This window comes from Dendrobates tinctorius, unplaced genomic scaffold (assembly GCF_039654945.1).
Source record: "Dendrobates tinctorius isolate UK_male_01 unplaced genomic scaffold, ASM3965494v1 ptg000084l, whole genome shotgun sequence".
Lineage (NCBI taxonomy): Eukaryota > Metazoa > Chordata > Amphibia > Anura > Dendrobatidae > Dendrobates > Dendrobates tinctorius.
This window is the reverse complement of record NW_027361752.1, coordinates 21,217,498-21,243,097: the sequence shown is the minus strand read 5'-3', so window position 1 is coordinate 21,243,097 and position 25,600 is coordinate 21,217,498. Positions and strand designations below refer to the sequence as shown.

At 43.6% G+C, this 25,600-nt stretch overlaps 1 protein-coding gene across 2 annotated transcripts in view; it reads left to right on the top strand.

Annotated features, from left to right (window-relative positions):
- The window catches only part of LOC141097355 (stomatin-like), a 114,444-nt gene that overhangs the window by 57,633 nt on the left and 31,211 nt on the right, over window positions 1–25,600 (top strand). For both annotated transcript variants that reach the window (XM_073584466.1, XM_073584467.1), the window contains 2 exons: window positions 1,777–1,874; window positions 3,544–3,613. In XM_073584466.1, the coding sequence (XP_073440567.1) occupies window positions 1,777–1,874; window positions 3,544–3,613 (168 nt within the window). The remainder of the gene's footprint in view (window positions 1–1,776; window positions 1,875–3,543; window positions 3,614–25,600) is intronic.

Genomic DNA, 25,600 nt, shown 5'->3' with positions numbered 1-25,600 from the left:
CAATGTTTTATCGCTTAGCACTCCGCCATATTCTAAAGTAGTGTGACTCCGGCCTAAGACGGACCCCCATTTGACGCATTAAATGTTTTTCCCCTATTTTACTCCTGAAAATTTGTGCCGTGTCTAATGGTCCGGTGGGTCTTAGAGTCTGAAAAACACAGTAAGCGTGATAAACAGAAATGACTAAAGAAAAATAAATACAAATTTTACTTGTCACCATTTTCCCAGACCTGTATTGTGTTCACTTTTACATCGAAAGCTGTGTGAGAGCTTGTGTTTTTTTGCATAGCAAGTTGACTGTTTTATTGATAACCTTTTTTTTCTTTAGGTATGACATTAGGAGAGATATTACTCCTATCGGCCGATTTATGACCACATAAAAGTGCAGCTCAACTTTGTTTTGATTTATGCCCAGAGATTACATCCGGAGCTCAGAAAAAGACAGATAAAAGCTACAAGCTCTTCTTCACAAGGAGTTCACTGATGGATATCCTTAGGCTAGTTTCACATTTGTGCTTTATAGCGCTGCGACAGCCTGTCGCCATGCACCCATGTGCGCCGAACGCAGCATGTTGCATTTCAGCGCACACGGCGCACCTTCAAAAGTGCGCAGCGCACACCAAAATCCTGCTAGCGCACGGCCAGCGCACGATCTGCGCACCCTATGCTAAAAATAGGGTGCGCAGATCGCAAGCGCCCATGTGCGCTAGTAGGAGGCGATGACCGGATGGGGCGGGCAGGGAGCCGGCAGGGGGCAGGGCTTAGCGGCGGCCGTGCGCAGGCCGTCGCAGCGCTATAAAGCGCAAATGTGAAACTAGCCTTAGTGAACCTGTCAGCAGGATTGTGCTGAGTAACCTACAGACAGTGTCAGATCGGCGCCGTTATACTGATTACCATGATACCTTGGATGGTGAAATCCATTTTGTGGTTGTTGTTTAATCTTTATTTTCAGTTTTCAGTTAATGATATGCTCGTGCTCTGGGGCGGCCTGTGGGGGGTCTTCATGTGCTTTGCTTAGATATTCATCTGTATGGGCTTATGACAGGTCATTGATCCCTCACTGACCTGCCTCCCATTTTACATAGAATATTGTTTGATCCCTCACTCACCTGCCCCCTATTTTACATAGAATATTGTTTGAAAAAAAAAATCACATTCATCATACAGGTGGGGGCGCTGTAGCATGATACGATCTATAATATGCGCGTTCCGATAGAGGCTACTGCACAGGCGCAACCGCTGGCACCATTTTGATTAAGATAATTTTTTTCCAACAAAACTATGTGCCTAAATTAAATGAAAACATGCATATTATATTATCATGCTACAGTGACGCTGCCCGCCAGATGGGAATTTTTTTTTCAAACAATATTCTATGCAATATGTAAAGTAGGGGGCAGGACAATGAGGAATCAGTGACCTGTCAGAAGCCATACAGATGAATAGGTAATCAGAGCACCACATGCAGATCCCCCCACAGGCCGCCCTGGGACACGAAAATCTCATTAACTGAAATCGGAAAATAAAGATTAAACAACAACCACAAGACGGATTTCATCATCCAAGGTATCATGGTAATCAGTATAACGGCGCCGACCTGACACTGTCTGTAGGTTACTGAACACAATCCTGCTGACAGGTTCACTTTGAGCACTTTCAAATCCGTGTTCCAATGAGACAGTAGAAATGCAGCCAGTAAAGTAGGATGTGTAGTAGCAAGAAGCTCAAGTCACTGATGTGCTTTCATAAATAGACTCTTTCTATTTTCTGTCTTAGGAAAGAAAGGCATAGGCTGCTGCGGATACCTGCTGATCTTCTTTTCCTTTTTGTTGGTTCTTTTTACTTTTCCCATTTCAATGTGGTCTTGCATCAAGGTAAAGATCATTATAAACTATTATTAATATCACCGAAAGAGATTTCTTATTTTCATATAAACGAGGCTTATGTGTACATGGGTCAATTCCACAGCAGATCTCCCACGCACCACATCCGTGTTCACACTCATCTGGTTTTAAATCTGCAGTGCGAGTTAATTTGTGCCGTAGATTTTCTCTGCCGAGTGTGAACAAGATTTTATGAAATGTTATTCGCAATGTTTCTATTGCAATACAGTGGATTTCTCGCATGAAAATGTGAATCTGAAATAATCTGCTATACGCCCTGAGCGCACACTCTAAGGGCTTGTGCACGCAACCGTTTTCTCCCGATCTGAGAAAAAAGTTCCATTGTGCTGATCAGAGTGGAATCGGTTTTTCTTCCTTTTCCACTATGTCAGTCTGAAAATTGGACCGCTCTTGGATGTCATCCAGATGCAGGCCAAGGTATACCACAGACCCATAGACTTGCATTGCCGATATTGATTCGACCCATAGAATAACATAGGCGCTATTGCAATCCAAGTGGGCTTCTTGGACTAGTCACCTGTTCATCATGAGCTCCCGCCGGCCTATATACAGTATATATTTTTATTCTGAAATGCTGCAATGTTTCAGAGCAGCACTTGCCTTCCTTCAATGATACAGGCTAAGAGCATGTACGTTTCTTTTAAACCACTGCATTAAAAAAGATAATATCCACATTGACATCTGCAGTATAAGTTTATATGGTGCGGTTTTTGAATCTGCGGCGCAGGTCAGTTTATGCTGCAAGTGTTCTCCACATCGTGAGCAGGAGATTTCTTAATCTTCTCTACTGTGAACCTTTGAATAATGTAGACGGTGTTATCACATTTTCATGAGATCCCAGTGATTAATTTTTCATCATCCAGAGTGATAATTAAGTAGACCTCTGCTCACAATCGAGGTGGACCCTATTGCTGGGTGGGCCCATATCCATAGCTATAGGCATAATTTTCATGGTTCATGTACAGAATAAGGCCAACAGTCAGTCACTGCTTATACAGGGTGGGCCATCTATAAAATGGGAATGGTTGGTGATCTCAACTTCCTGTTTGTGGCACATTAGTATATGGGAGGGGGGAAACTTTTCAAGATGGGTGGTGACCATGGCGGCCATTTTGAAGTCAGGCATTTTGGATTCAACTTTATTTTTTCCAATGGGAAGAGGGTCCTGTGACATCAAACTTATTGAGAATTTCACAAGAAAAACAATGGTGTGCTTGGTTTTAACGTAACTTTATTCTTTCATGAGTTATTTACAAGTTTGTGACCACTTATAAAATGTGTTCAAAGTGCTGCCCATTGTGTTGGATTGTCAATGCAACCCTCTTCTCCCACTCTTGACACGCTGATAGCAACACCGCAGAAGAAATGCTAACACAGGCGTCCAGTATCCATTGTTTCAGATGCTGCACATCTTGTATCTTCACAGCATAGACAATTGCCTTCAGATGAACCCAAAGATAAAAGTCTAAGGGGGTCAGATCGGGAGACCTTGGTGGCCAGTCAACAGGCCCACAACAACCAATCCACTGTATCACCAACCATTCCCATTTTATTTAGGTGTATCCATATGGATGGTACACCCTGTAGAGTTCTTATTTAATGAATCCACGCTCTAAACATTAATATGTTCTCTTTGTAGATCGTTCAGGAATATGAGCGAGCAGTCATCTTCAGGTTAGGGAGAGTTAGATCCGGAGCTAAAGGACCAGGTACGTAGCTGCACATTGGAGCCATTACATTGGATATTCTTTAATGGACATTTTAATTATCAGTGAATATGTGAAGTTACTGGTCAAAGAAAATAGAGAACAAGAAAAAAAGAAAGCAGTCAGCTGGTATGGCTGAGGTAAGACAAGGCCATCCGTACATAGAAATATAGGATTGCCATCTGGCCATCTCTGAATGACTATCCATGTAAAGTGGGGCTCGATTCATCATTTGCTTTTTTTTAAAGTCACTTTTCATGTACAGCAATGTTATATAAATTTTATATAAGTGGATGGCTCTATCTTTTTAATTCTTAGGCTAAGTTCACACTAGTCGTTTGTTCTTTGTTTTTTTTTTCTGCAGCAAAACCTGCACTCTTGGAAGAAAAGAAGCAACGTTAAAAACACATGTTTTGGTGCATATTTTACTGCGTTTTTCAGGATCCCGAAGTTCAGCTTTGCTTCCTCCACAGAAGCATGAACACGGGTCACCAATATAAGGCAAATGTTCATGAAAAAATACACATACAACTGTAACAGCTGGGGGAGGTGGATTGATCTGGAATAATTTACCTAAGACACTGGCAGTGTACTGAGTTTGGCAAGGACACTGTTTAGCTTTCACGCTTTGGTCTGGCATTGAGTTACTCTGTCATTGTTTAATCTCACACCTTGGTCAGCCACAGGCATTGCTCATTCTCACACCCTGGTTAGCGAATGTTGTACACATCACTAATTTAATTATACTGTACTAACCCCAACTGTCATCTCAGGTGACCAAGACAAGATGGTAAACCTGGAAAAATCACAAAAATAAATGGGTTTCAGATACTTCTGTACTTGCTTTTTTCATTACCCATTGCATTCAAAGGGTGAAAAAAGCTGAAAGAAATGCTCTATGTCCAAAAAAACACAAAATAATGATGAAAAAAAACAATGTGTGCATCAGGTTTCTGAAATCTCATAGGCTTTGCTGGTACTGTAAAATGCAGCGACTTCCGGTTCCGGCGCTGTGATGTGAGGACGCAGGAGACAGAGCTCCGCGCTCCCCTCAGCTACAAAGACCGACAAAGATCACCCCAAGGCTGCGGGAGACAGTGGGAAGTGAGGGATAAGAAGTAGGAGACGCCGGTATATGGAGCGGTACCTTCTCCGGAGCGGCGGCAAGCACTTAAAGCCAGGAGCTGCTGGGGAAGACCACGCAGCACGAGATCTCAAAATGGCGGCGGGCGCGGCAGATGCGGGATACAGCGGTCTGCAGGGAGGTGAGCAGAGCCTGATGGAGGAGGAGGGGAGAAGGCAGCATGAGCAGCCGGCAGCCCAGCAGAGCAGTCAGTTAACGGACGTGCTCATAGACTATGATCGCCTGGCAGGAGCAGTGGCAGCACACCTGGCGGACAAGATAAAGGAGTCCCTGGAGGCCATGGTGGGGGTGGCGCTATCCCCCATTAAAGAACAGGTCACACAGCAGGGAGCCAGAGTGGCAGAGCTGGAACAAAGATTATCTAATACAGAGGATGAGGTGACAACGTTAAAGGGGAAAATGAAGGAGATGGAGGAGGGTTCCCAGGCTATGAAAGACAAACTGTAAGATCTAGAAAACCGGTCCAGGAGAAGCAACTTAAGACTGGTGGGGTTACCGGAATCAATAACCATGCGGCAGCTGGATAACATTTGTGAAGCAGAGCTTCCCAAGGCGCTGGGCCTGACACACAGATGCAGAGTGGAAAGAGCGCACAGAGTGGGCCCTGTAAGAGAAAACACGGGCGCATGGGGAGCCGACGGGAAGGAGGGTAATGCAGGGGTGACTGGATCAGCCAGACCGCGCCAAGTCATAATAAAATATTTGGAATACAAGGACAAAGAAGAGTTGTTGCGAGCATTTAGAGGACGAAGGACCCCACTGTCTCTTCAAGGACATAAAATATTGATCTTTGGGGATTATTCGGCAGAGGTCACCCGGAAAAGGAAGTCCTTCAGCAAGATATGCACCACACTGTACCGCAAGGGTATAAAGTTTCAACTACTCTATCCTGCTCTTCTGAGAGTGACAAAACGAAATGGATCTTTTTTTGTGACAAAGGACTTGAGAGAGGCGGAGAGATGGATGGAGGAGATGGAGGACAGAAACCTGACAAGTGAATCTCCGGAGAGGAGGGGTGGTCGACACGGGGAGAGGGAAGGGGAGGTTCGGGAGGAGGGCTGGAACGAATGGACTGAAAGGAGAGAGGAAGGGAAGGAGCCTCACATGGAGAACCCTAAGGCACGAAGATCGCCGCCACACAAGTCGGGAAACCAGGGCAGGGGAGTGCCTTGAGAGAGACTCTGGGGAGTGGGTTTGAAGACTGAACTGAGGGATTTATGGGAGGAGAGATTGGCGGATAGTGGGGGTTGAAGTGGCCTCTTCTTATTGGTTCCTCTCGTCTCTCCAGATGTTATTGATCTTGGGGTTTTGCTTACTCTTAGGGGTAGGGGAGTACTAATATCTGGGGGGGATCGGGCTTCTTTCGCATTTATATTTTTATTTGATAAACTCCTCTGTTGGATGTTGAGGTATCCATAACGCTGGGAAGAAGAAAGATTCTGGGTTCAGTAATGACAAATATTATGCATGGGAAAGGAGGGAGGGGGTGCTATATGTTGGCTAGACTACTGACCAAGAAGGCCTTGTCTGGATGAGTTGGGTAATAAATTAACGAGGGATAGACTACGTATAATTCTTAATTAAATGGCTGAGGGGGAATAGCGGAGCCAGGAGCATCACAGAAAAAATGGGAGTGCAGAGACATTTGATTGTACAGGGGGGGATAGTTGAGGGGTTGTTAATTGTTAATGGATACAGGAAGGTTGGATGGGTACAGGGAATGCAACGGCATTAGCGCACTGAACGCTTGAAGGAAGCACAACACCACACATATGAAAGACCACATGGCGAATTGACATATTTGAGGAATTGGGATAATGGTTAAAATAGTGACATGGAATGTGAAAGGATTGAAGTCACCACATAAACGTATGATGATATTGAGGCACCTCAAAAGATTGAAAGTGGATATAGCATTATTACAGGAGACTCACCTACCCCAGGGAGATTTCTTTCGTATGCAAAAACTATGGGTGGGAAAAGTAGTTGGGTCAGGCTCCATGGGACGCAAGGCAGGGGTGATGATTTTGATCAACAAAAATTTTAACCACACGATAGTGTCTCAGACCAATGACGAGGAAGGGAGGTATATCTACATCAAGCTTTCCAGTCCACAGGGAGAATTTGGTATACATAACATATATGCCCCCAATAATGAACAAACTTCTTTTTTTAACTTCATCACTCAGGAATTGGAAAAGGATACAGAACTCAAAAGGGTGGTTGGAGGGGACTTTAATGCGGTGGTTTCAAGGGGGGAAGACAAGAGATATAGTAGGGATGATGGTAGGCCGATTAGGGAGGTAAAAGGTTTAATGGCCAAGCTTTTGGAGGACACAAATTTGAAAGATAGCTGGAGATTGCATCATCCAAATGACCGGGAGTACACTCACTATTCACATCCTCATGAAGCGTGGTCCAGGATTGACTACATTTTGGTTGACCAACTTCTGATGCATAGGGTTAGAGATGTGGTTATTGAGGATATGGTGATATCGGATCACAGCCCAGTGCTTTTAGACATCACTGATACAATACAGAGGGGGACAGATTATCTGTGGAGGTTTCCGTCGTTTTTGCTTAGAGACAAGGAATTTGCCAAAACTCTGATCGAATGGTGGGATGATTATAGCAGTACTAATAGTGAACATGCGGCGGATGTAATGTTGTTCTGGGAAACTGCAAAAACAGTACTGAGAGGTAGATTGATGGGACATGTAGCTAAACTTAGAAAGCATACTCATAAACAATACCAAAACACAAGCGAGGCCCTCAGAGAGAAATACGCGGGGTACTTAGCAAACAAGACACAAAGTGCGAAAGAGGAGTGGAAGGCAGCGAGACAGGAATTTCACTCTTGGGTGGGGAAAAGAGAGGATCTGATACGATCACAACAGGAAGTTGATCTACACAAATTTGGCAATAAAGCGGGGAAATTATTGGCCAATCTGGCGAAAGGACGACGACCAATGACCTTGATAACTAATATGACTAGACCGGACGGGAGCAAATCCTCAAACCCAAAGGAGATTACAGAGATTTTGGGGAAGTATTATGCGAATTTATATAGCAGGGGGGAAGAGACGGGTGACAGGGGAAGTGATCTGTTGGGAAAAATAAAACTTTCGCAAATAAATTCGGAAGAGCTGTCTAGATTGAACGCGGAAATAACAATAGAGGAAGTACAGTCGGTAATAAGGGATTTGAATATACACAAGGCACCGGGAACTGACGGGTTCAATGGGGAATTTTATAAAGAAATGGGAGAGCAGATAGCGCCGGTTTTGACTAGAATGTACAATAAAATACTGGGAGGATGTGGAATTTCGGGACATCTCAACACTGCGTACATAAAATTGATACCCAAGGGTGATAAGAATCTAGACAATCCAGCAAACTATAGGCCAATTTCATTAATAAATCAGGATCTTAAAATCTTGGCCAAATTGATGGCCAATAGGTTGGCGGAGATAATACCAAATTTAATTTCACCGGCACAATAGGGGTTTGTTAAAGGGAGGGCAGCGGTGACAAATGTGCGGAGGGCCATGTTGGTAATGGATGCTATTAGACACAGGGATCTTCGAAAGGAGGAATGTCCAGCCATGGTCACGCTTGATGCTGAAAAAGCGTTCGACAGCGTGGGGTGGACATGGTTGGAGACGGTACTAGACAATATGGAGATAGAGGGAGCCTTTCGTACATTTATAGGAGTATTATACGCGAATCCTCAGGCGAGGGTGGCAACGCCCGGGTTCCTGTCGCAGTCTTTCCCTTTGAACATAGGGACTAGACAGGGATGTCCACTGTCACCTCTCCTGTTTAACCTTGCCATTGAGCCATTGTCTCGACTGTTAAATGAAGGAGATTGTTTCGAAGGCATTAGTGTTGGGAAGGAACGACTGCACTCAGCGCTATTTGCGGATGATATTATATTATTCATGAACAATCCTCAGAGGGACCTACCGAAAGTGATAAAACAGATAGAGGAGTTCGGGAGCTTGTCAGGTTTTAAATTGAACAGAACAAAGTGTGAAATACTATTTCTCTGTGGGCAAAGGATGCCACTAATGGTAGCAGATGGAACAAGGGGGGAAATCTGTGGGATACCAATAGCAAAGTCACATCTTAAATATCTGTACGTCAGCATCGATATATGAATTAAACTACAAACCTTTGATACAGAAAATAGAACGGGAATTGAAGTTGTGGGAAGGGCTACCGTTATCTTTGCTAGGTAGAAATCATCTCTTGAAAATGATGTGCTTTCCAAAGTTACTCTACCCAATGCAGACCATCCCCATGTTGTTGAAACACACAGACATAAATAGATTGAATAAAGCATTTTCGACATTCCTATGGAGGGGGAAAAGACCGAGAATTAAAACGGAAAAATTGATGCAATCTTTGGAACAAGGAGGCATTAAACTGCCAAATATTAGAGGGTATAATTTGGCATGCCTGATGAGGCATGCCATAGTCTGGTTGAGGAAGACAAATGGGCATTCTGACATACGTTTGGAGAGTGAGTTTTGTAAACCCTGGGATTTAGGGGCACTATTACACACGTCATTGGCCAACATACCAAGGAACATTAAACACTCACTGGTATGTAGAGATACAGTGATGGCCTGGAAAGCAGTGAGGAAAAAATTCAAGTTGTCTTGGAGAATATCCAAACATCTTGATATATGGAGGTTCCCAGATTTCCCAGCGGGAAGAGACAACAAATTATTTTCAGAATGGAAGAACAAGGGGATAAAAAGGGTGACAGATCTAATACATGAGGTGGAGAATAGATGGCTGACATACCAGGAAATCGTGACAAAATATGGGCTATCCACATTTCAAATCCTCCAATACAAACAGATAGAAAAGGGGCTAATGTCACAACTGAGGGATGTTAGAATGGAACAGGTGACGAATGACTTGGACAGAATTATTATGAAAGACCGACATGAGAATTCTATCTCCGCATTATATAAAGCTTTGAGGGAGGTTTTGATTCCAATATGCCCAGAACAAGTCTGGAGAGCATGGGCAAGACAACTGGGTGACTCTGAAGCAGGGGATAAGATATTACAGGGGTGGATGAAGATGAGGAAGGAGGTGATTAATGAAGGTTGGAGGGACACTCAATATAGACTGATGCATAGAGCAATTTATGGTTTTAACATCCCAAATACACAACAGATAAACAGTGCCCCAAATGTAAATTGTCAAAAACAGACCTGTTCCATGGGATCTGGCAATGCCCAGAGAGCCAGAAATTCTGGAAAGGATTGCAATCATTTATGCAAATAGTGGGGAGTGTGGAAATTGAAATGGATCCATTGCTGTGGATCTTTCATTATAGGAACAAGGGACAGGTAGTAAGAGGAGGAGAGGAACAGAGGCCCAAATTACCAAAATTGTTTCATGGGGTGGCTATGATAGGTAAGAGGGCTCTACTGTCCAAATGGCTTGAGGGAAGTGTGCCATCGATGGAAGAGGTGATGGGACAGATTAAATCTTTACTCAGAATCGAACAGCTGGAGGCGGAAAGGAACAAGGAGGGTCTGACGGGTAAATTCTTTAAAAAATGGAGGCTTTTCATAGTAAGACAATGTGATGAAGAGGAAATAAGGAGAATAGTAAGGCCCTTTAAATATACTGAATGGTACCTACTGGAAGACATCCAAAACAATTTGGGGAATCTGAAGTTGGCTAATGAAGGCGAGGTGTAAGGTCCTGGTAGGGACAGGAGTTAAAAAGGAAAAATGTGTGGTGATATTTTACAGAGGCGATGCTTGCAATCTGTGTTTTACAAGTGGTCTAGACATAACATGTGTGCGAAGTTGCTAGGGGAGATCATTGAAAATGTAAGAGGAAGAGGGTTTGTTTAAGGGAGGGTAGGAAGGGAGGATGATAGGCTGAGTTATTGTCTGTTTATTGGAAAAATGACTTGTCATGTGAAATGAAGCAATGTCTATGAAAATTTGAAAATTTGAAATAAAATTTATGTTTTAAAAATGCAGCTGAAAATTGGCATAAAAACGCAGTAAAAGCGCCCAGTGTGAATTTAGCCTAAGAATCTCACCTCTTCATCAAAGGTAATTTAGCTTTATAAACTGTTGCCTATAAGAGCTCCAGGGATTAAGTCTTGTCTTGTTATTTTCTTTTTGCACCAAATTCTTCAAAATGGCGCGTGTGGTTCATGAATTTTGTGCGAAAGTAAAAATGCCCTTTATTTTGTATATTAACCAAATTTACGACTCTTTAACACAAAAAGTTGCTCGTTCCGCCAAAAAAATGCTGCAATATTTGCACTGAAATTTCAGGCATACGTAAACTCACTCCAGGAACAGTGAGAAGCTGGAGTCCCTTTTTTGTAAAAAGCTGCAATTGGTGAATCAGCTGAAAATAACCAACCATACTCACAATGGTGGACAATAAAAAAATAAAAGAAAAACAGGTGAACACATGCAAAATAGTATTTACAAAAATGCAGATTAAAAGAAGAATAAGATTCAAATGAAAAACACCAAGAACAAGAAAAATCAAAATGCAGTAATGAATCTGCCCTTTGTGTCTACCAGAGGAAAACCCATGGGAGGGTATGATCACATGGCATCATTTCAGGCAGATTGTGGCTGAAAAAAGAACGAAAAGATTCACAGCAATGTCAAAACGGATGTGCTGTGCACATTTTCCTGATTTTTGAGCTTCTTTTAATTGCTTCTGGCCTCACAGCCTTAACCCCTTAATGACCGCCAATACATATTTTAACTAACCTGAGATATAAGGGAATAGCATCCCCTTACCGGGTTATCCCAATTGGCACCCTGAGATCATGATTGTGTGGTCCTGGCTTTCTCCATAGCAGTTCACGGCCAAGTAACGCCCTTAGAGTCTGCCGTATATAGCGGCCTGTTCATAAGGTAGCGACATTTAGGTGGTAAAAATACACTTTTTCATTCCCATCATGCCACTTTGTATCAATTCCTGAAAAGCACCTGAAGGGTTAATAAACTACCTGACAGCAGTTTTCAGTATGTGGGGGGGCGTTGTTTTTAAAATGGTATCACTTTGGGGGGTTTTCCAATATCTAGGACCCCTACAGTCACTTCAAACCTGGCTAGGTCCCTAAAAAAATACATTTTGTAAATTTCCATGAAAAAAATGAAAAATTGCTGCTGCATTTTTAAACCTCCTAAAATGCTAACAAAATAAAATAACATTTTACAAATGGTGCTGATGTAAGGCAGGCATGAGGGAAATGTTATTTATTAATGTTTTCCTATGGTATGACAATCTGGATTAAAGGGATAATCTTTCAAAGTTTGAAAATTGCTATTTTTGTTTACATTTTTGTCACATTTCTGATTTTTTTTTATAAATAAACACAAAAACATATCAACCTAAATTTACCATTATCAAAAAGTGTAATGTGTCACGAAAAAACAGTCTCAAAATCACTGGGATTTGTTGAAGCGTTCCAGAGTTATCACCACTTAAAGTGACACTGGTCAGAGTTTAAAAAATTGGCTCTGTCACTAAGGGGCTAAAGTGGCAAAAAGAAGTGACAGCTTCATTCTTCTGGCAGCTTCCGCTTGGAAGTCATCACTATCTTATATGTGAAATTAAATGGGAAAAAAATGGCAGCAAAATCACCGCAGAAATGATGCACAAAAGTCCCCAAAGCTTCTTCCTATAGCAAAAACGATGCTGGGACGCCGATGTCCACACACCCTAATAGAGCTGATGAACAACTGTTGTCATAGCTGGATAACCATTTTAGCACTGGCCAGGGTTTTATAGTAGCATTAGTTGTCTGCACAGCTTCTTCTCTAGTGACCTCTCAGACAGTACAAGCATTTATTGCAATTTGGTCCTTTTGGGATTCTGTCGTCATGTCCTTTATTTTACAGAGAAAAATAGCACCTCATGCTGTTCTGGTTTTCTTTTTTTCCCTAGCAGTTATAATGAAACGTGATAAAGATCCCTGGAGCCTCTGACCGAATGTGATACGAGTTGCCATAATTTGCTACTAAAATAAATACAGTATACTGTAGATTTGCATTTGCAAAGAAATTGTGACTTTTTGCCCTAGCACCAGTCCTTTTTCTCATAACAGGGATTAACAAAATGGCTGTAGTCCTCTGCAATGTAACGCATTTTCTAGAATTTATGACGAAAACTAGAGAATCGTGCTTCGCTGGTTTTACTTAGAATGGGCACATGAATCCTCGCCTTGGTAAATTTCACCCTTGGTGTTTAGGCTTCCAGCTTCCCACACATAACGCCAAGGCAATCAACAACACAACACCTGGATGGAGACGTCTCTCAGGTGTCATCACCATTTAACGTGATATTCTCACAAGATCCCGACTGGTAATTAACCGTAATGTGATCCACGCCTGACTTCTCTCTAACAAAAGCTTCATAACCTCATGTCACAAGGGTCGGATTCTTCAAAGGGCTCATATACTGTACATCACCGTGAAAAAAAAGTACCGGTTTTGGTTCAGAAAAGTAGGACCAGTTTCATGCAATTTTCATGCGAGTACAATCCCTTTTTTCTCACCTAGCATTTAATTTACATCTGAATGCAGTGCGATTTTAACATGAGCTGTTACATAGAGCATTTCTCCATGTCATTTACACATAGTTTTCAAAGAAAATATATATATATATATATATATATATATATATATAGTGGTGTAGTGACCTCTGTGTCCACTAGGGGGCGCTGTGTGGGTGTCCCAGGACAGGCGTATAAGCATTTCCAGTGTCCTGATAGGAGTAGGCTGCTGAATGATAATGTATCTCAAGGTGTGTGGCCTTGAGATGAAGGCTTGCCTATGTGCTGATCAGCAGAGCTGATCTTTCGTTCCAATGTGTCAGGGAGAAGCCTTCAGATGATTGATGAGACGGGCGGGATCAATCATCTACAAATCCACCCAGGGGTGTGGCTAAAATGCCATAGTAAAGAATGTATGAATGCTTGTAGGACCTGTGATGAGGTCATAGCCATGTGGCCCGGTGGGCGTGGCTACGGACCATATAAGGTGGCCAGGGTAGGTCACATGAGTGAATGCTGGGACCCGGTTGGTCCATTGTGGAAGGTCCCGCTGGGAGATGGGGCTTCCTGCCTGACAGCACGTGTGTGCATAATGACTGCACGTGCCTGATAGTTACCTGGAGGGAATAAACGTCTGCACTGAGAAGCAGCTATGAAAAGGTATCCCTGACAGGGGATATAACTGTGAGGCTCGAGAGCCTGTGTGCTGGACATTGCACAACCTGTATGACTACAGGATAAACAGAGTGAAGCTCTGTCATGAACGCTATGCTGATTATATGAACTTTATGTTGCTGCTGTGGGTTTATGATGCCTGAATAAACCGCATGGACTGTTATTGTTTTATGGAAAACCCGTGCTGGATCTGATTATTTGGCTGCCAAGCGAGTGTCCCCAACCTTGAATGACAGCGCTACCTTACAATATATATATATATATATATTACTGTATATATATAATAGATGAAAAGCCAGCAATTCAGTAGCCGCGTACAGTAACATCACAGCGTGAATAGGTTGATATATAGATGTCTAGTCGCATATACTGTATAATTCACCTCACTTCACCTAACTGACGTCAGCGCAAGCGCGGTGGGAACATTTCTAACGGCGCTCACGCTGACGTCAGTTAGATGAAGTGAGTGTATTGGCTATGAACTCCCAGGACCTGACGGCACCACGAGTGTGAGAACTTTCTCACGCTCGCGGTGATTTCAGTCAGGTCAGACGAGTTTACCGTGAGACACTAGGCAGCGGTATCAGACGCTGCTCAGTGTCTCTGCTGGATGTCAGGCTATATGGTCGCATCATGCAACTATGCAGCCTGCCATCTAGATGTAGCAGAGCTAGACCCGTTGCGGGACAAATGGATTATTATCTTGTCAGTGGACAGGTGATGAATATGGTTGGGTATTATTTTAATTCTCTTATAGGGAACAATGGCGTCACTGGAATGGTCGATGTTGTAAGTATGGTTTAATTAAGATTTATTAAAGGAGTCTGTGTCATTTCAATTAAAGGAATTTATTCTGTTTGTGTGTTTTTATACAATATGACTATGGGGTTAGTAATGGGGGTGTCTTATTGACACCTCTCCATTACTAACCTCTGGGCTTGATGTCTCCTGACAACACAAAGATGACGTCAACCCCTCCCAACTAGCACCTCACTTGCCACCACACCAGGGCAAGTGGGAAGAGCGAGGCTAAGTGCCAGAATTGGCACATCTTATAGATGTACCTTTTCTGGAGCGACCGAGAGCTGATGTTTTATACTGAGGAGGGGGTAATATCCATGGTCCCTTACTAGGCTATTAATATCAGCTTCAAATAAGTGGTAGACATGAATGAATGGCACTTAAATACATACGTAGGTAAACCAAATTTGGTAGTGCCAAGTGGAATTCTGGACATTCTAGTCGGTTTCGTACAAAACAGTATAATCCGATAGAAAAAACGTACTCAGAAACCAAATATACAAATAAAGACATATAAATTTTATTAAAGACATACATCAAAAAGAGTTAAGACAGAATCCTTAAACGTGGGAGAACACAAAAGTGGCACCATTACCCACACAAAAGCCATAGGGAGGCTGCACACATAATAAATATCCAGTAATGCTATGTCAGTGCTTAAATCTGATACCTCATAACAACAAGGTGACAACAAAGTGTCCACGCACTGACAGCATAACATTAGTGCATAAATCAACAAAACAGGTGCAGAAAATATTACCTCCTGTGGGTGATGGTGTCAGCCCCAATGCACGTTTCGGCAAAAACGCCTTCTTCAGGGGGTGACATCACACCAAACAGAGAGAGGTTTTATAGTCCACAGGAACCAATCAGGAGACGGGTAACAAACATAGCTATACTAATCATGATTGTAATGGGCTGGAAGGAAAAGGTGTATCCAGAGTTATCTGTAGGAGGGATATAGGATTTACAAGACCAATGAGGTAGGGAGACAAATAGCCGAATTCAAGGTGTGTCTAAACTTCCCCTAGTAACGCCCCCTCAGCGGATCAATATCCGGATACAATCTAAATACACTACAAGGGTATAGGGAATTCTCGGCTGAGGGGGCGTTACTAGAGGAACTTTAGACGCGCCTTGAATTCAGCTATTTGTTTCCCTATAGTTGGCGGGACATTACTATTGAATATTTAGGCTCCATTATTCTTGCCCCTTCCCTACCTCATTGGTCTTGTAAATCCTATGTCCCGCCTACATATAACTCTGGATACACCTTCTTTTCCTTCCAGCCCATTACAATCATGATTAGTATTGCTATGTTTGTTACCCGCCTCCTGATTGGTTCCTGTGGAGTATAAAACCTCTCTCTGTTTGGTGTGATGTCACCCCCGGAAGAAGGTGTTTTTGCTGAAACGTGCGTTGGGGCTGACACCATCACCCACAGGAGGTAATATTTTCTGCACCTGTTTTGTTGATTTATGCACTAATGTTATGCTGTCAGTGCGTGGACACTTTGTTGTCACCTTGTTGTTATGAGGTATCAGATTTAAGCACTGACATAGCATTACTGGATTTATATTATGTGTGCAGCCTCCCTATGGCTTTTGTGTGGGTAATGGTGCCACTTTTGTGGTCTCCCACTTTTAAGGATTCTGCCTTTTTAACTCTTTTTGATGTATGTCTTTAATAAAATTGATATGTCTTTATTTGTATATTTGGTTTATGAGTACTTTTTTTCTATCAGATTATATTAATATCAGCTTGCAGCTGTCTGCTGTCACGCAACATAAAGGAAAGGCTAAGTGCAACATGTAGGGATAAGGGAAAGGGAATCGTACACTAGGGAAGGGGGGCGTGGAGACCCCTAGACAGATCTACTGTCACCCTGTCTGCCTTATCGTTCCTATATAGGTTCTGCACCAATCACTGAGCAGGATACCCAATTCCTGCCTGACCCTGGCAACAAGCCCTGCACTGGGAAGAATAATCCCCACTACCGCTAAAGGCAAGTGGGATAGATAAACGAAACAGGGGAACACTTAGCTTGAGAAGACTCGGAGAGAAACACCAACGTCCTTCAAACTCCAAACATTACGCTAGCCGACTGATACAGCCCCAAGCCTCAACAGGGAAATGCAAATGGAAATATCACCTGCAACTCTGCTGTTGGGAGTTATATTTTGTTTTCAATGTTTTATTTATTGAAAATTATTGGTAACATGACAGCAATGCAGTAAATCCAACAATGCAGGCGTAATACAGCACAAGTAAACAATACAGTGTTCAGAGGACCGTTCCCGTCTCAAGAATGGTAATGAAAAAGCTGAAGATTGACCCAATCTACAGGGATGTAAACACCCACTTCGCCATCAAAACATCGTTACCATGAAGAACCATTAATTCTTACTTGTTATTAACACATAAACATACATTTGGAACAGAACAGGTGCCCCAATGTTCAATAATAAACCTTCTGATGAAACAATTGACTTAGTAGGAACCAAATCAGGGCCTGAAGAAAGGGGTGAAAAAAACCCCCACAGGAGTGTACCAATAGAACAGATGGGGGGGAGGGTAGGGAGTCGAGGGGCGGGGGAGGTTGGTGGGAGGTCCGTAGACACGCTGCTCAAGTCTAAGATTCAAGATGTAGGGTCAGGCGTAATCATAGAAATGAATTTTTCTGATTTCCTGTACGACACTCAAGGAGTCCCAGACATGCGAGAAGGCAGAAAAGCTATGTGTAGAAAGTGCTACCAATTCTTCAGAATGATACAGTTGGTCAATTTTAGCTAATAACTGGCTCAAGCTTGGAATATTAGACGTATGCCAAAATGTAGGTAGGAGGAGCTTGCCGGCTGAAAGTACGAAGGAGGCCAGTTTAGATATGGCTTTATTATTTGGAACAATTGGAAGATTGAGGAAAACATGTTCCGGTGTGAATTTTATATGGGTACGTACTACCTCATTCAAAACCTGGGATACCGTGCTCCAAAATTTTTGTATGGTGTGACAGGACCACCAGATATGTAGATATGACCCTCTGTCCTTCTCGCATCTCCGACACAAGTCCAACAAGGTGGGAAGCCATTTGTGCAACATGAGGGGTGTTGTATACCAGTGAGCCAATATTTTATAGCTATTTTCTTGAGCTCTCACACAGTGTGAAGGGCCATATGAAAATTTATATATTAGGTTAGTTTGGGAGTCAGAAAAAGAGTGATCTAACTCTCCTTCCCATCTCCACACAAAGGCTCTTTTTTGAGAAACTTGCTGTACAAGCAACATATTATAGAGGGCGGAGAGCACTTTTTTCGGGGTTTTTGTTTGGGAGCACAGTGTTTCAAAAGTGGTTAAAGGTCGTGTAATGTCGCCATTTATCATGGCTTGGCGTAGCGACTTCCTTAGAGATTCATAATGTAAGAAGGTATAATTAGACATTGTGGGTAGTGCTTTCATATCTTGAAAGGTTATAATAGTCCCCTCTTTATATAATTGATCCAATAGAGATGATTTATCTGTTGATGTAGGTTTCACCAATCCCGCTGCCATGACATCCGAAACCTTAGCAAGTGGCGAGGAGGTCGGCGCTAAATAAAATGCCACTGACTTCCAGCATTTAATCGCCGCCCTAGTAAGGAGATTCGGGAAGATAATTTTAGGTGTCGCTGCAGGAGAGAGGATAACAGAGCACAATTGCGTCGGAGCCATCTGCTCTTCAATATTGAGCCAGGGTTTCTCTCCAGTCTTCCTGACCCATTTGACAGTCCTTGATAGGACAGCAGCCAAATAGTAAGTGCGGATATTAGGGGCTCCCATGCCACCTTTCCCTCTGGGCAATGAGAGTGTATGTGAGTTAAGTCTGGGCCTATGTTTATTCCAAATATACTTAAAGATAGAAGAATTGATCTGGGCTAGGAACGACCTGGGCAAATCTATAGGCAGTATCTGAAATAGATAAATTTAGGCATGAGGATGCTCTTGATCAGGTTTTTTCTGCCCATCCAAGATAAGTACAGGGCCCTCCATTTTTTAGTCTGGTCTGCAACTAAACTAAGAAGCGTGTATACCAAACAGACTAAGGGAGCATGTCGCCATAAAATACACATTGCTTTATTAGATGAATAACATACAAGACATACATACACAATAAAAGGAGATGTGTATACCAGTGGGTGTCATAGATACATAACATCCAAAATGGACAATAGAGGGCTCAGTACAATATTACACCGCCAGAGAGAAAATACAATATAATAGTAATATGGGCACTATGTTACAATTAACTATAGTTACGTGCCCAATTGTATCATATACTATAAAATTGTACATGGAAAATCCTGAATATAAACATCATCATGACGGTAAAGCAAAGGGCAAGATACATACAAATTTTCCCCCAAAGAAAATTATGCATAGTAACTGTCCCTCATAGTAAGTATACATTACCTGCGACACCGCAAACCCTGACGCGCATTTCGCCTTAGCTTTGTCCTGGAAAGACACCTCCCAGGACGAAGCTAAGGCGAAACGCGCGTCGGGGTTTGCGGTGTCGCAGGTCATGTATACTTACTATGAGGGACAGTTACTATGCATAATTTTCTTTGAGGGAAAATTTGTATGTATCTTGCCCTTTGCTTTACCGTCATGATGATGTTTATATTCAGGATTTTCCATGTACAATTTTATAGTATATGATACAATTGGGCACGTAACTATAGTTAATTGTAACATAGTGCCCATATTACTATTATATTGTATTTTCTTTCTGGCGGTGTAATATTGTACTGAGCCCTCTATTGTCCATTTTGGATGTTATGTATCTATGACACCCACTGGTATACACATCTCCTTTTATTGTGTATGTATGTCTTGTATGTTATTCATCTAATAAAGCAATGTGTATTTTATGGCGACATGCTCCCGTCTGTTTGGTATATACGTTTGGTGGGAAGCGCCATGTTTTCTAAGGCCCCAGTTGTGGGAATATATAAACTAAGGCTACTTTCACACATCAGGTTTTCGGCGTCAGGCGCGATCCGGCGTCGTGCCGGAACGCCGGATCCGGCAAATGTTTCGTAAAACCGGATGTGACGGATCCGGTTTTCTGGCGGATCCGTCTTTTTCTGGACAGACAAAACCGGATCCGTCTCATCCGGTTCATCCGTTTTTCTATCCGTTTTTCGATGGATTACGCCGGATCCGGTTTTTAAAATTGACCCTTGTGGCCTTCCGAACGGGATTGGCTACTGGAAAACTATATATAGCATGTTCCTACAGCCCTTCTTTGACAGGTTGTAGAGGAGAAAGTGCAGGTTGGAGAGAAGAGCAAGTTACTGGCGAAGATGGATGTTGTCATTGGAAACATTTTGAAGAATTTGGCGGATTTTACAGCGGAGGCAAATCGTTTGAGGGTGATTGTTCTGGAGAAGGAGAGAGCGAGACAGCAGCGCATCAGGCATCGTAGACGACGTTTGTGGATCCACCCCATCACAGCCAAGAGAATGACGCGTGGGGTCTATTCTACACTATGCATGGACCTTCGACGAAACCCGGATAAATTTTTTGGATATGTTAGGATGAAAATGGAGAATTTTGATTACTTGGTGGAGCGCATTGCACACCTCATAAGAAAAGCGGACACCTATTGCCGCTTCTCTGTTTCACCCGCAGAGCGTCTGATGGTGACTTTAAGGTAAGCCACATTTATTGGATATGATCGCATCAGAGCACACTTTCACTGCAATCTTGTTGGTGGTAATTTGTATCTCCAAGTGTTATAGGTCAGTTTTGGTATGTAATGCTGTGATTTAAAACTAATTTATTGTTTTTTAATTCCCCACAGATTTCTTGCAACTGGAGAATCCCTTTCGTCACTGCATTTCCAGTACAGACTCGGGATTTCCACCATATCTGGAATTGTGAAGTACACATGCCGTGCACTGTGGGACTCCTTAGCTGAAGAGTTTTTACCAGAGCCCACAACAGAGAGGTGGATTGAAATTGCTGACAAGTTTCAACAGATATGTCAGTTTCCAAACTGCTTGGGCGCTGTGGACGGGAAACATATCCGCATTGTAAAGCCAGCTGGATCGGGATCGGAATATTTCAATTACAAGAAATATTTTTCAATTGTCCTCATGGCCATCGCTGACGCGGAATACAAATTTATTGCGGTTGATATTGGGGCCTATGGCCGCTCCAATGACTCTCAAGTTTTCAAACTGTCTGCCATGGGGCGTAAACTGTATGGAAACACCTTCCAGTTCCCACCACCTAGACCGCTGCCGCAAACATCTGGTCCACCTATGCCATTTGTCTGTGTAGGGGATGAAGCCTTCCAGCTGTCAGAACACCTTTTGAAACCGTACTCTAGCAGAGGATTGACAAGACCAAAACGCATTTTTAATTACCGCCTCACAAGAGCAAGAAGAATGGTTGAATGTACCTTTGGTATTCTGACAGCCAAATGGCGGGTCCTATTGACTGCGATCAACCTCAAGACAGAAACTGTGGACGAGGTGACAAAGCGTGCGTGGTACTCCACAATTTTGTTATCTGCAAGGAACCCATTTCCATTGAGGACACCTCTGAAGAAACCACCTTGCAAGATTACCATGACATTACCACTAGAAGTTCTGTGACGGTTTCAGTAATGAGGGACAATTTTGCACTATACTTTATGTCACCTCAAGGCAGAGTACACTGGCAGGATGACAGAGTGTGAAAGATTTGTGCCCTAACCAAACTTGTGTACCTTCTGTACCAACAGTATATACCTTTGCCAACCAAAGTTGGCTATCTTGTCATGGTCTCTATTTTTAGCTTTAGGCCACAGGTGTGTACCTGGTTGTGTTTTATGCAAAGTATTTCACCTTTTAACAAAAGTTGTGTACATTGTTAGGAAATCACCAACAATAAACACAACTTTTTAGGTGAAATACTTTGCTTCAAACACAACCAGGAACACAACTGTGGCAAAAAGCTAAAATTTACCCACAGTTATATACCTAGTTTTGAATACCATTTCACCTTTTAAATACCCTGTATTTAACCTTTTTCGCCGCAGAAAGAAATGACAGACAACCAGTGTAAAATAATTTAACTTTTATTGAAAAATGTTTTTTTTAGTAAACTTTTTTAAAATTTTAATAAACTTGTTTAATAAAACTTTGAAACTATAAAACTGAAACCATAAAACTGGTCATTTTTATTTAAATACACACATTATAATTCTGTGTAGTGTGTGGTGGAAATACTGCTGTAGGGGCTGCGGGACACTTCGACACTGGGAGTGTGGAGAGAGGACTGGGATCGTGGTGGGGAAGGAACAGTTAGAGGTGAAGGTGTGGAAAAAACTACAGAATGGGTGGACATGTGGGAAGCAGAAGAGGTGGTGGGTGGTGGAGTGGAGGGTTGGGCAGGGACTGTAGGAGCAGATGATGTTGATGGCAAGTTGTATGGGGAAGGAGTTTGGTACGGGGCAGGTTGCTGGAAGTGGGGAGATGTCTGGTACGGGGCAGGTTGCTGGAAGTGGGGAGATGTCTGGTACGGGGCAGGTTGCTGGAAGTGGGGAGATGTCTGGTACTGGGGAGGTTGCTGGTACTGGGGAGTTTGCAGGTACTGTGGAGGTTGCTGGTACTGGTGAGGTTGCTGGTGCTGAGGAGGTTGCTGGTGCTGGGGAGGTGGATGGTGCTGGGGAGGTGGATGGTGTTGGGGAGGTGGATGGTATGTAATAGGAGGGGGAGGATGGAAAGTGGCTGGAGGTGGATGGTATGTAATAGGAGGGGGAGGATGGAAAGTGGCTGGAGGGGGTGTAGATGTAATAGGAGGGGGAGGATGGAAAGTGGCTGGAGGGGGTGTAGATGTAATAGGAGGGGGAGGATGGAAAGTGGCTGGAGGGGGTGCAGGTGGAGGAACTACTGTAGTGGGAGGAGGAGGAGGTTGGGAGGTAACTTGCTGGAGAGCAGCGTGGCATGAATGCATTACATGCATCTGCTGGGCAGGAGAGAGCGTTTCCATGCGCTCCACAACAGACCTGAAAAAGGTGTGGTTTGGCGAAGATCTTGCTTCTGAATGCATGGTTTGCAGAAGTGTCTTCACCTCCAGAATGCTGGAGTGGATCTGCTGATAGCCTGCGGAGATTTGCTCTGACAAGACTTTTAGATAGTTCTGGAAAGATGCATTCAGATGCAAGAACTCTGGCGCATAAGTCTTTTCCTGACCCCTCTGCCGCTGCCGCCCAGTACCCGCAGGTGTACTAGAGGTGGCAGGGGCAGAAGGGTGGGGTAAAGGGAAAGCGATCTCCTCACCAGCAGCTTCATGTAATGTAGGCAGCCACGATGCTCCTGTGCTGGTGGATGGGACAGATGGGTCGAATGTGTGGGAAGGTGCAGATGTACCGGGGCGGTCGAAGTGTCCCTCGGTGCCGGTCTCCTCAGGGATCGCCTCAGAAGGGTCCAATCGTGCCGGCTTCCGAGTGCTGCTCACCGTGCTGTGGAATAAAGAGAAAAAAATCAATTAAAATACTGACATGGTATGGCCCTGGCTGAAAAAAAAATTTACATATAACATTTTTTTTCACATGTGGTGTGTAATATTTACCTTCTGGTGACCATTGTTTCCCGGAGGAACGACAGGGCTTCTGCGTACTTGTACTTGCTCCTGCGTCCTCCAGATCCACCTCCAGATCCACTCGGGGCCCGCATCTCTTTATTGAACTCCTTCTTGAAACGATCTCTCACAGACCGCCACCGATTCACAATTCTGTTCCCTGAAACGAGAAAGGAGTGGTTAGTATACAACATCAGTGTTTCCCAAACTCCAGTCCTCATGGTCCCCAGGGGTCATGTTTTCAGGATTTCTATAGTAAATAGAAATCCTGAACACATGATCCGTGGGGACCACGAGGACTGGAGTTCGGGAAACACTGGTTTACATCAAGCAACCGGTACTGTATATACTTACGCTCTTTAATCTGGGCCCGAGCTTCGAGGTCCTCCCAGCGGCCAACAAGGAGCGAACAGATTTCCTCCCAGAGTCGTCGGGTAACGATCAGGTCAGCGTGGCGGCGGTCAGCCATATTCCAGAGCGGCTCCCTTTCTCTGACGAGATCGATGAGGCGGTCCACATCAATCCCTCCATCCTCACCGTCAGAGTCGGGAGCACGCTGTGAAGGCTGTTAAAGAAAAAGACAAAAATAAAAGAAATGAAATAAAAAGTGCAAAAAAACAAAGCAAAAATATTTATAATTACACGCTGGTGACCGCCGCGTTGCTGTCGCCGACGACCCTGGGAGGCACTGCGAGGACCTCTTGGCCAAGCACCAGATTGGGAAGACTAGAGAAGAAAACAAAAAATGTTATGTCTTTGGATGTAGGCATTTGTTTGCTGTGTGTGGTCTGCAGAACATTGTTTTCTATGTGTTGTGTGTAGTGTGATGTTGTGTTTCTGCGTTTGATGCAAAAAACTTACCAATTGTGAGCCCACTCCAGGTGTCTGTCCACCCCTTCCTTCTTCTTCTGGGAGCTCCTCTTCATCTTGTGATTCCTGTTTTGAAATAAAAGGCAATGAATAGACATATATTACAGAGATGATGGATTTTGGAAATAAAAACTTACCGTCAAACGCTGACGATGCGAGGGAGGGCTCCCAGAAGATGATGTGCTGTCTTCCTGGTGGCCACACTCCATGCCTGTGGGTGGTGTTCCAGCTGCTGCCATTGCTGCTGCTGCTGCTGCATCTATTGGGCGGCTGTTGAATAAAGAGAAACAAAGGGCCAATGAATATCTTGATATTCAATAGCCCTAGTTTGGAGGAATGGGTTATTTGATAATTACCGTCTCTCATCTGCTGCTGGCCTCCCCTCCTCAGCATGTTCTATTTGCTGCTCCATTTGGGGTGGTGGTGGTGCGGATGGTGCTGCAGTGGTCTCCTGCCTTCTCCTGCGCCTGGTTGCTTTCTTGGGTGGCATGTTGGGTGTGGCTGTGGGTCCCACTGTCTTGCTTTTATATATGTCTTGTGGGCAGAGCTACTGAGCATGCTCAGACCAAAAAACCGGATCCGGCGCATTGCGGCGCTCATAGGCTTTCATTGTGTGAAAAAGCCGGACGCGCCGGATCCGGCGCGTCCGGCTTTTTCGCCGGAGACAAAAAACGTTACAGTCACCGTTTTTTCCAGACGCCGGATCGCGACACATTGCCGGATCCGGCGAAAACCGGATGAAACGCATGGCCATCCGGCGCGATCAGGCGCAAATGCAAGTCAATGGGGGGGAAACCGGATCCGGCATTGCATTTCACCGGATCCGGTTTCTGTCAAAAGCGCCGGATCGCGCCTGACGGCGAAAACCTGATGTGTGAAAGAGGCCTTAGAAGCGGTTTATAATTTAAATTGAATAAGTCTTTAAAGGACAGACTAATTTTGATACCTAGATACTTTATATAATTACCCGGCCAGTGGAAGGGGAATTGTGACTTAAAATCATTTATAGTGCTAGCAGGTATATGTATGCCCAGTGCTTCGGATTTAGATGGGTTAATTTTGAAATTAGACAGAGAGCCGTATCTCTCCAGAATCCGCATAAGGACTGGTATGCCTCTGTGGGGACAAGACATAGTGACTAATAAATCATCAGCAAAGGCCATGGTTTTATGTGTTAAACCCCGTATGGACACCCCCTCTATGTCTTTGCACAAATTTATAGCTTTGATAAGCAGCTCCATCACCATTATGAATAACTAGATGAAGAGCCCAGCGCTGCCCGGGCATAGTAACTAACTGTGGTTAGCTATAGCAAATTATAATTATC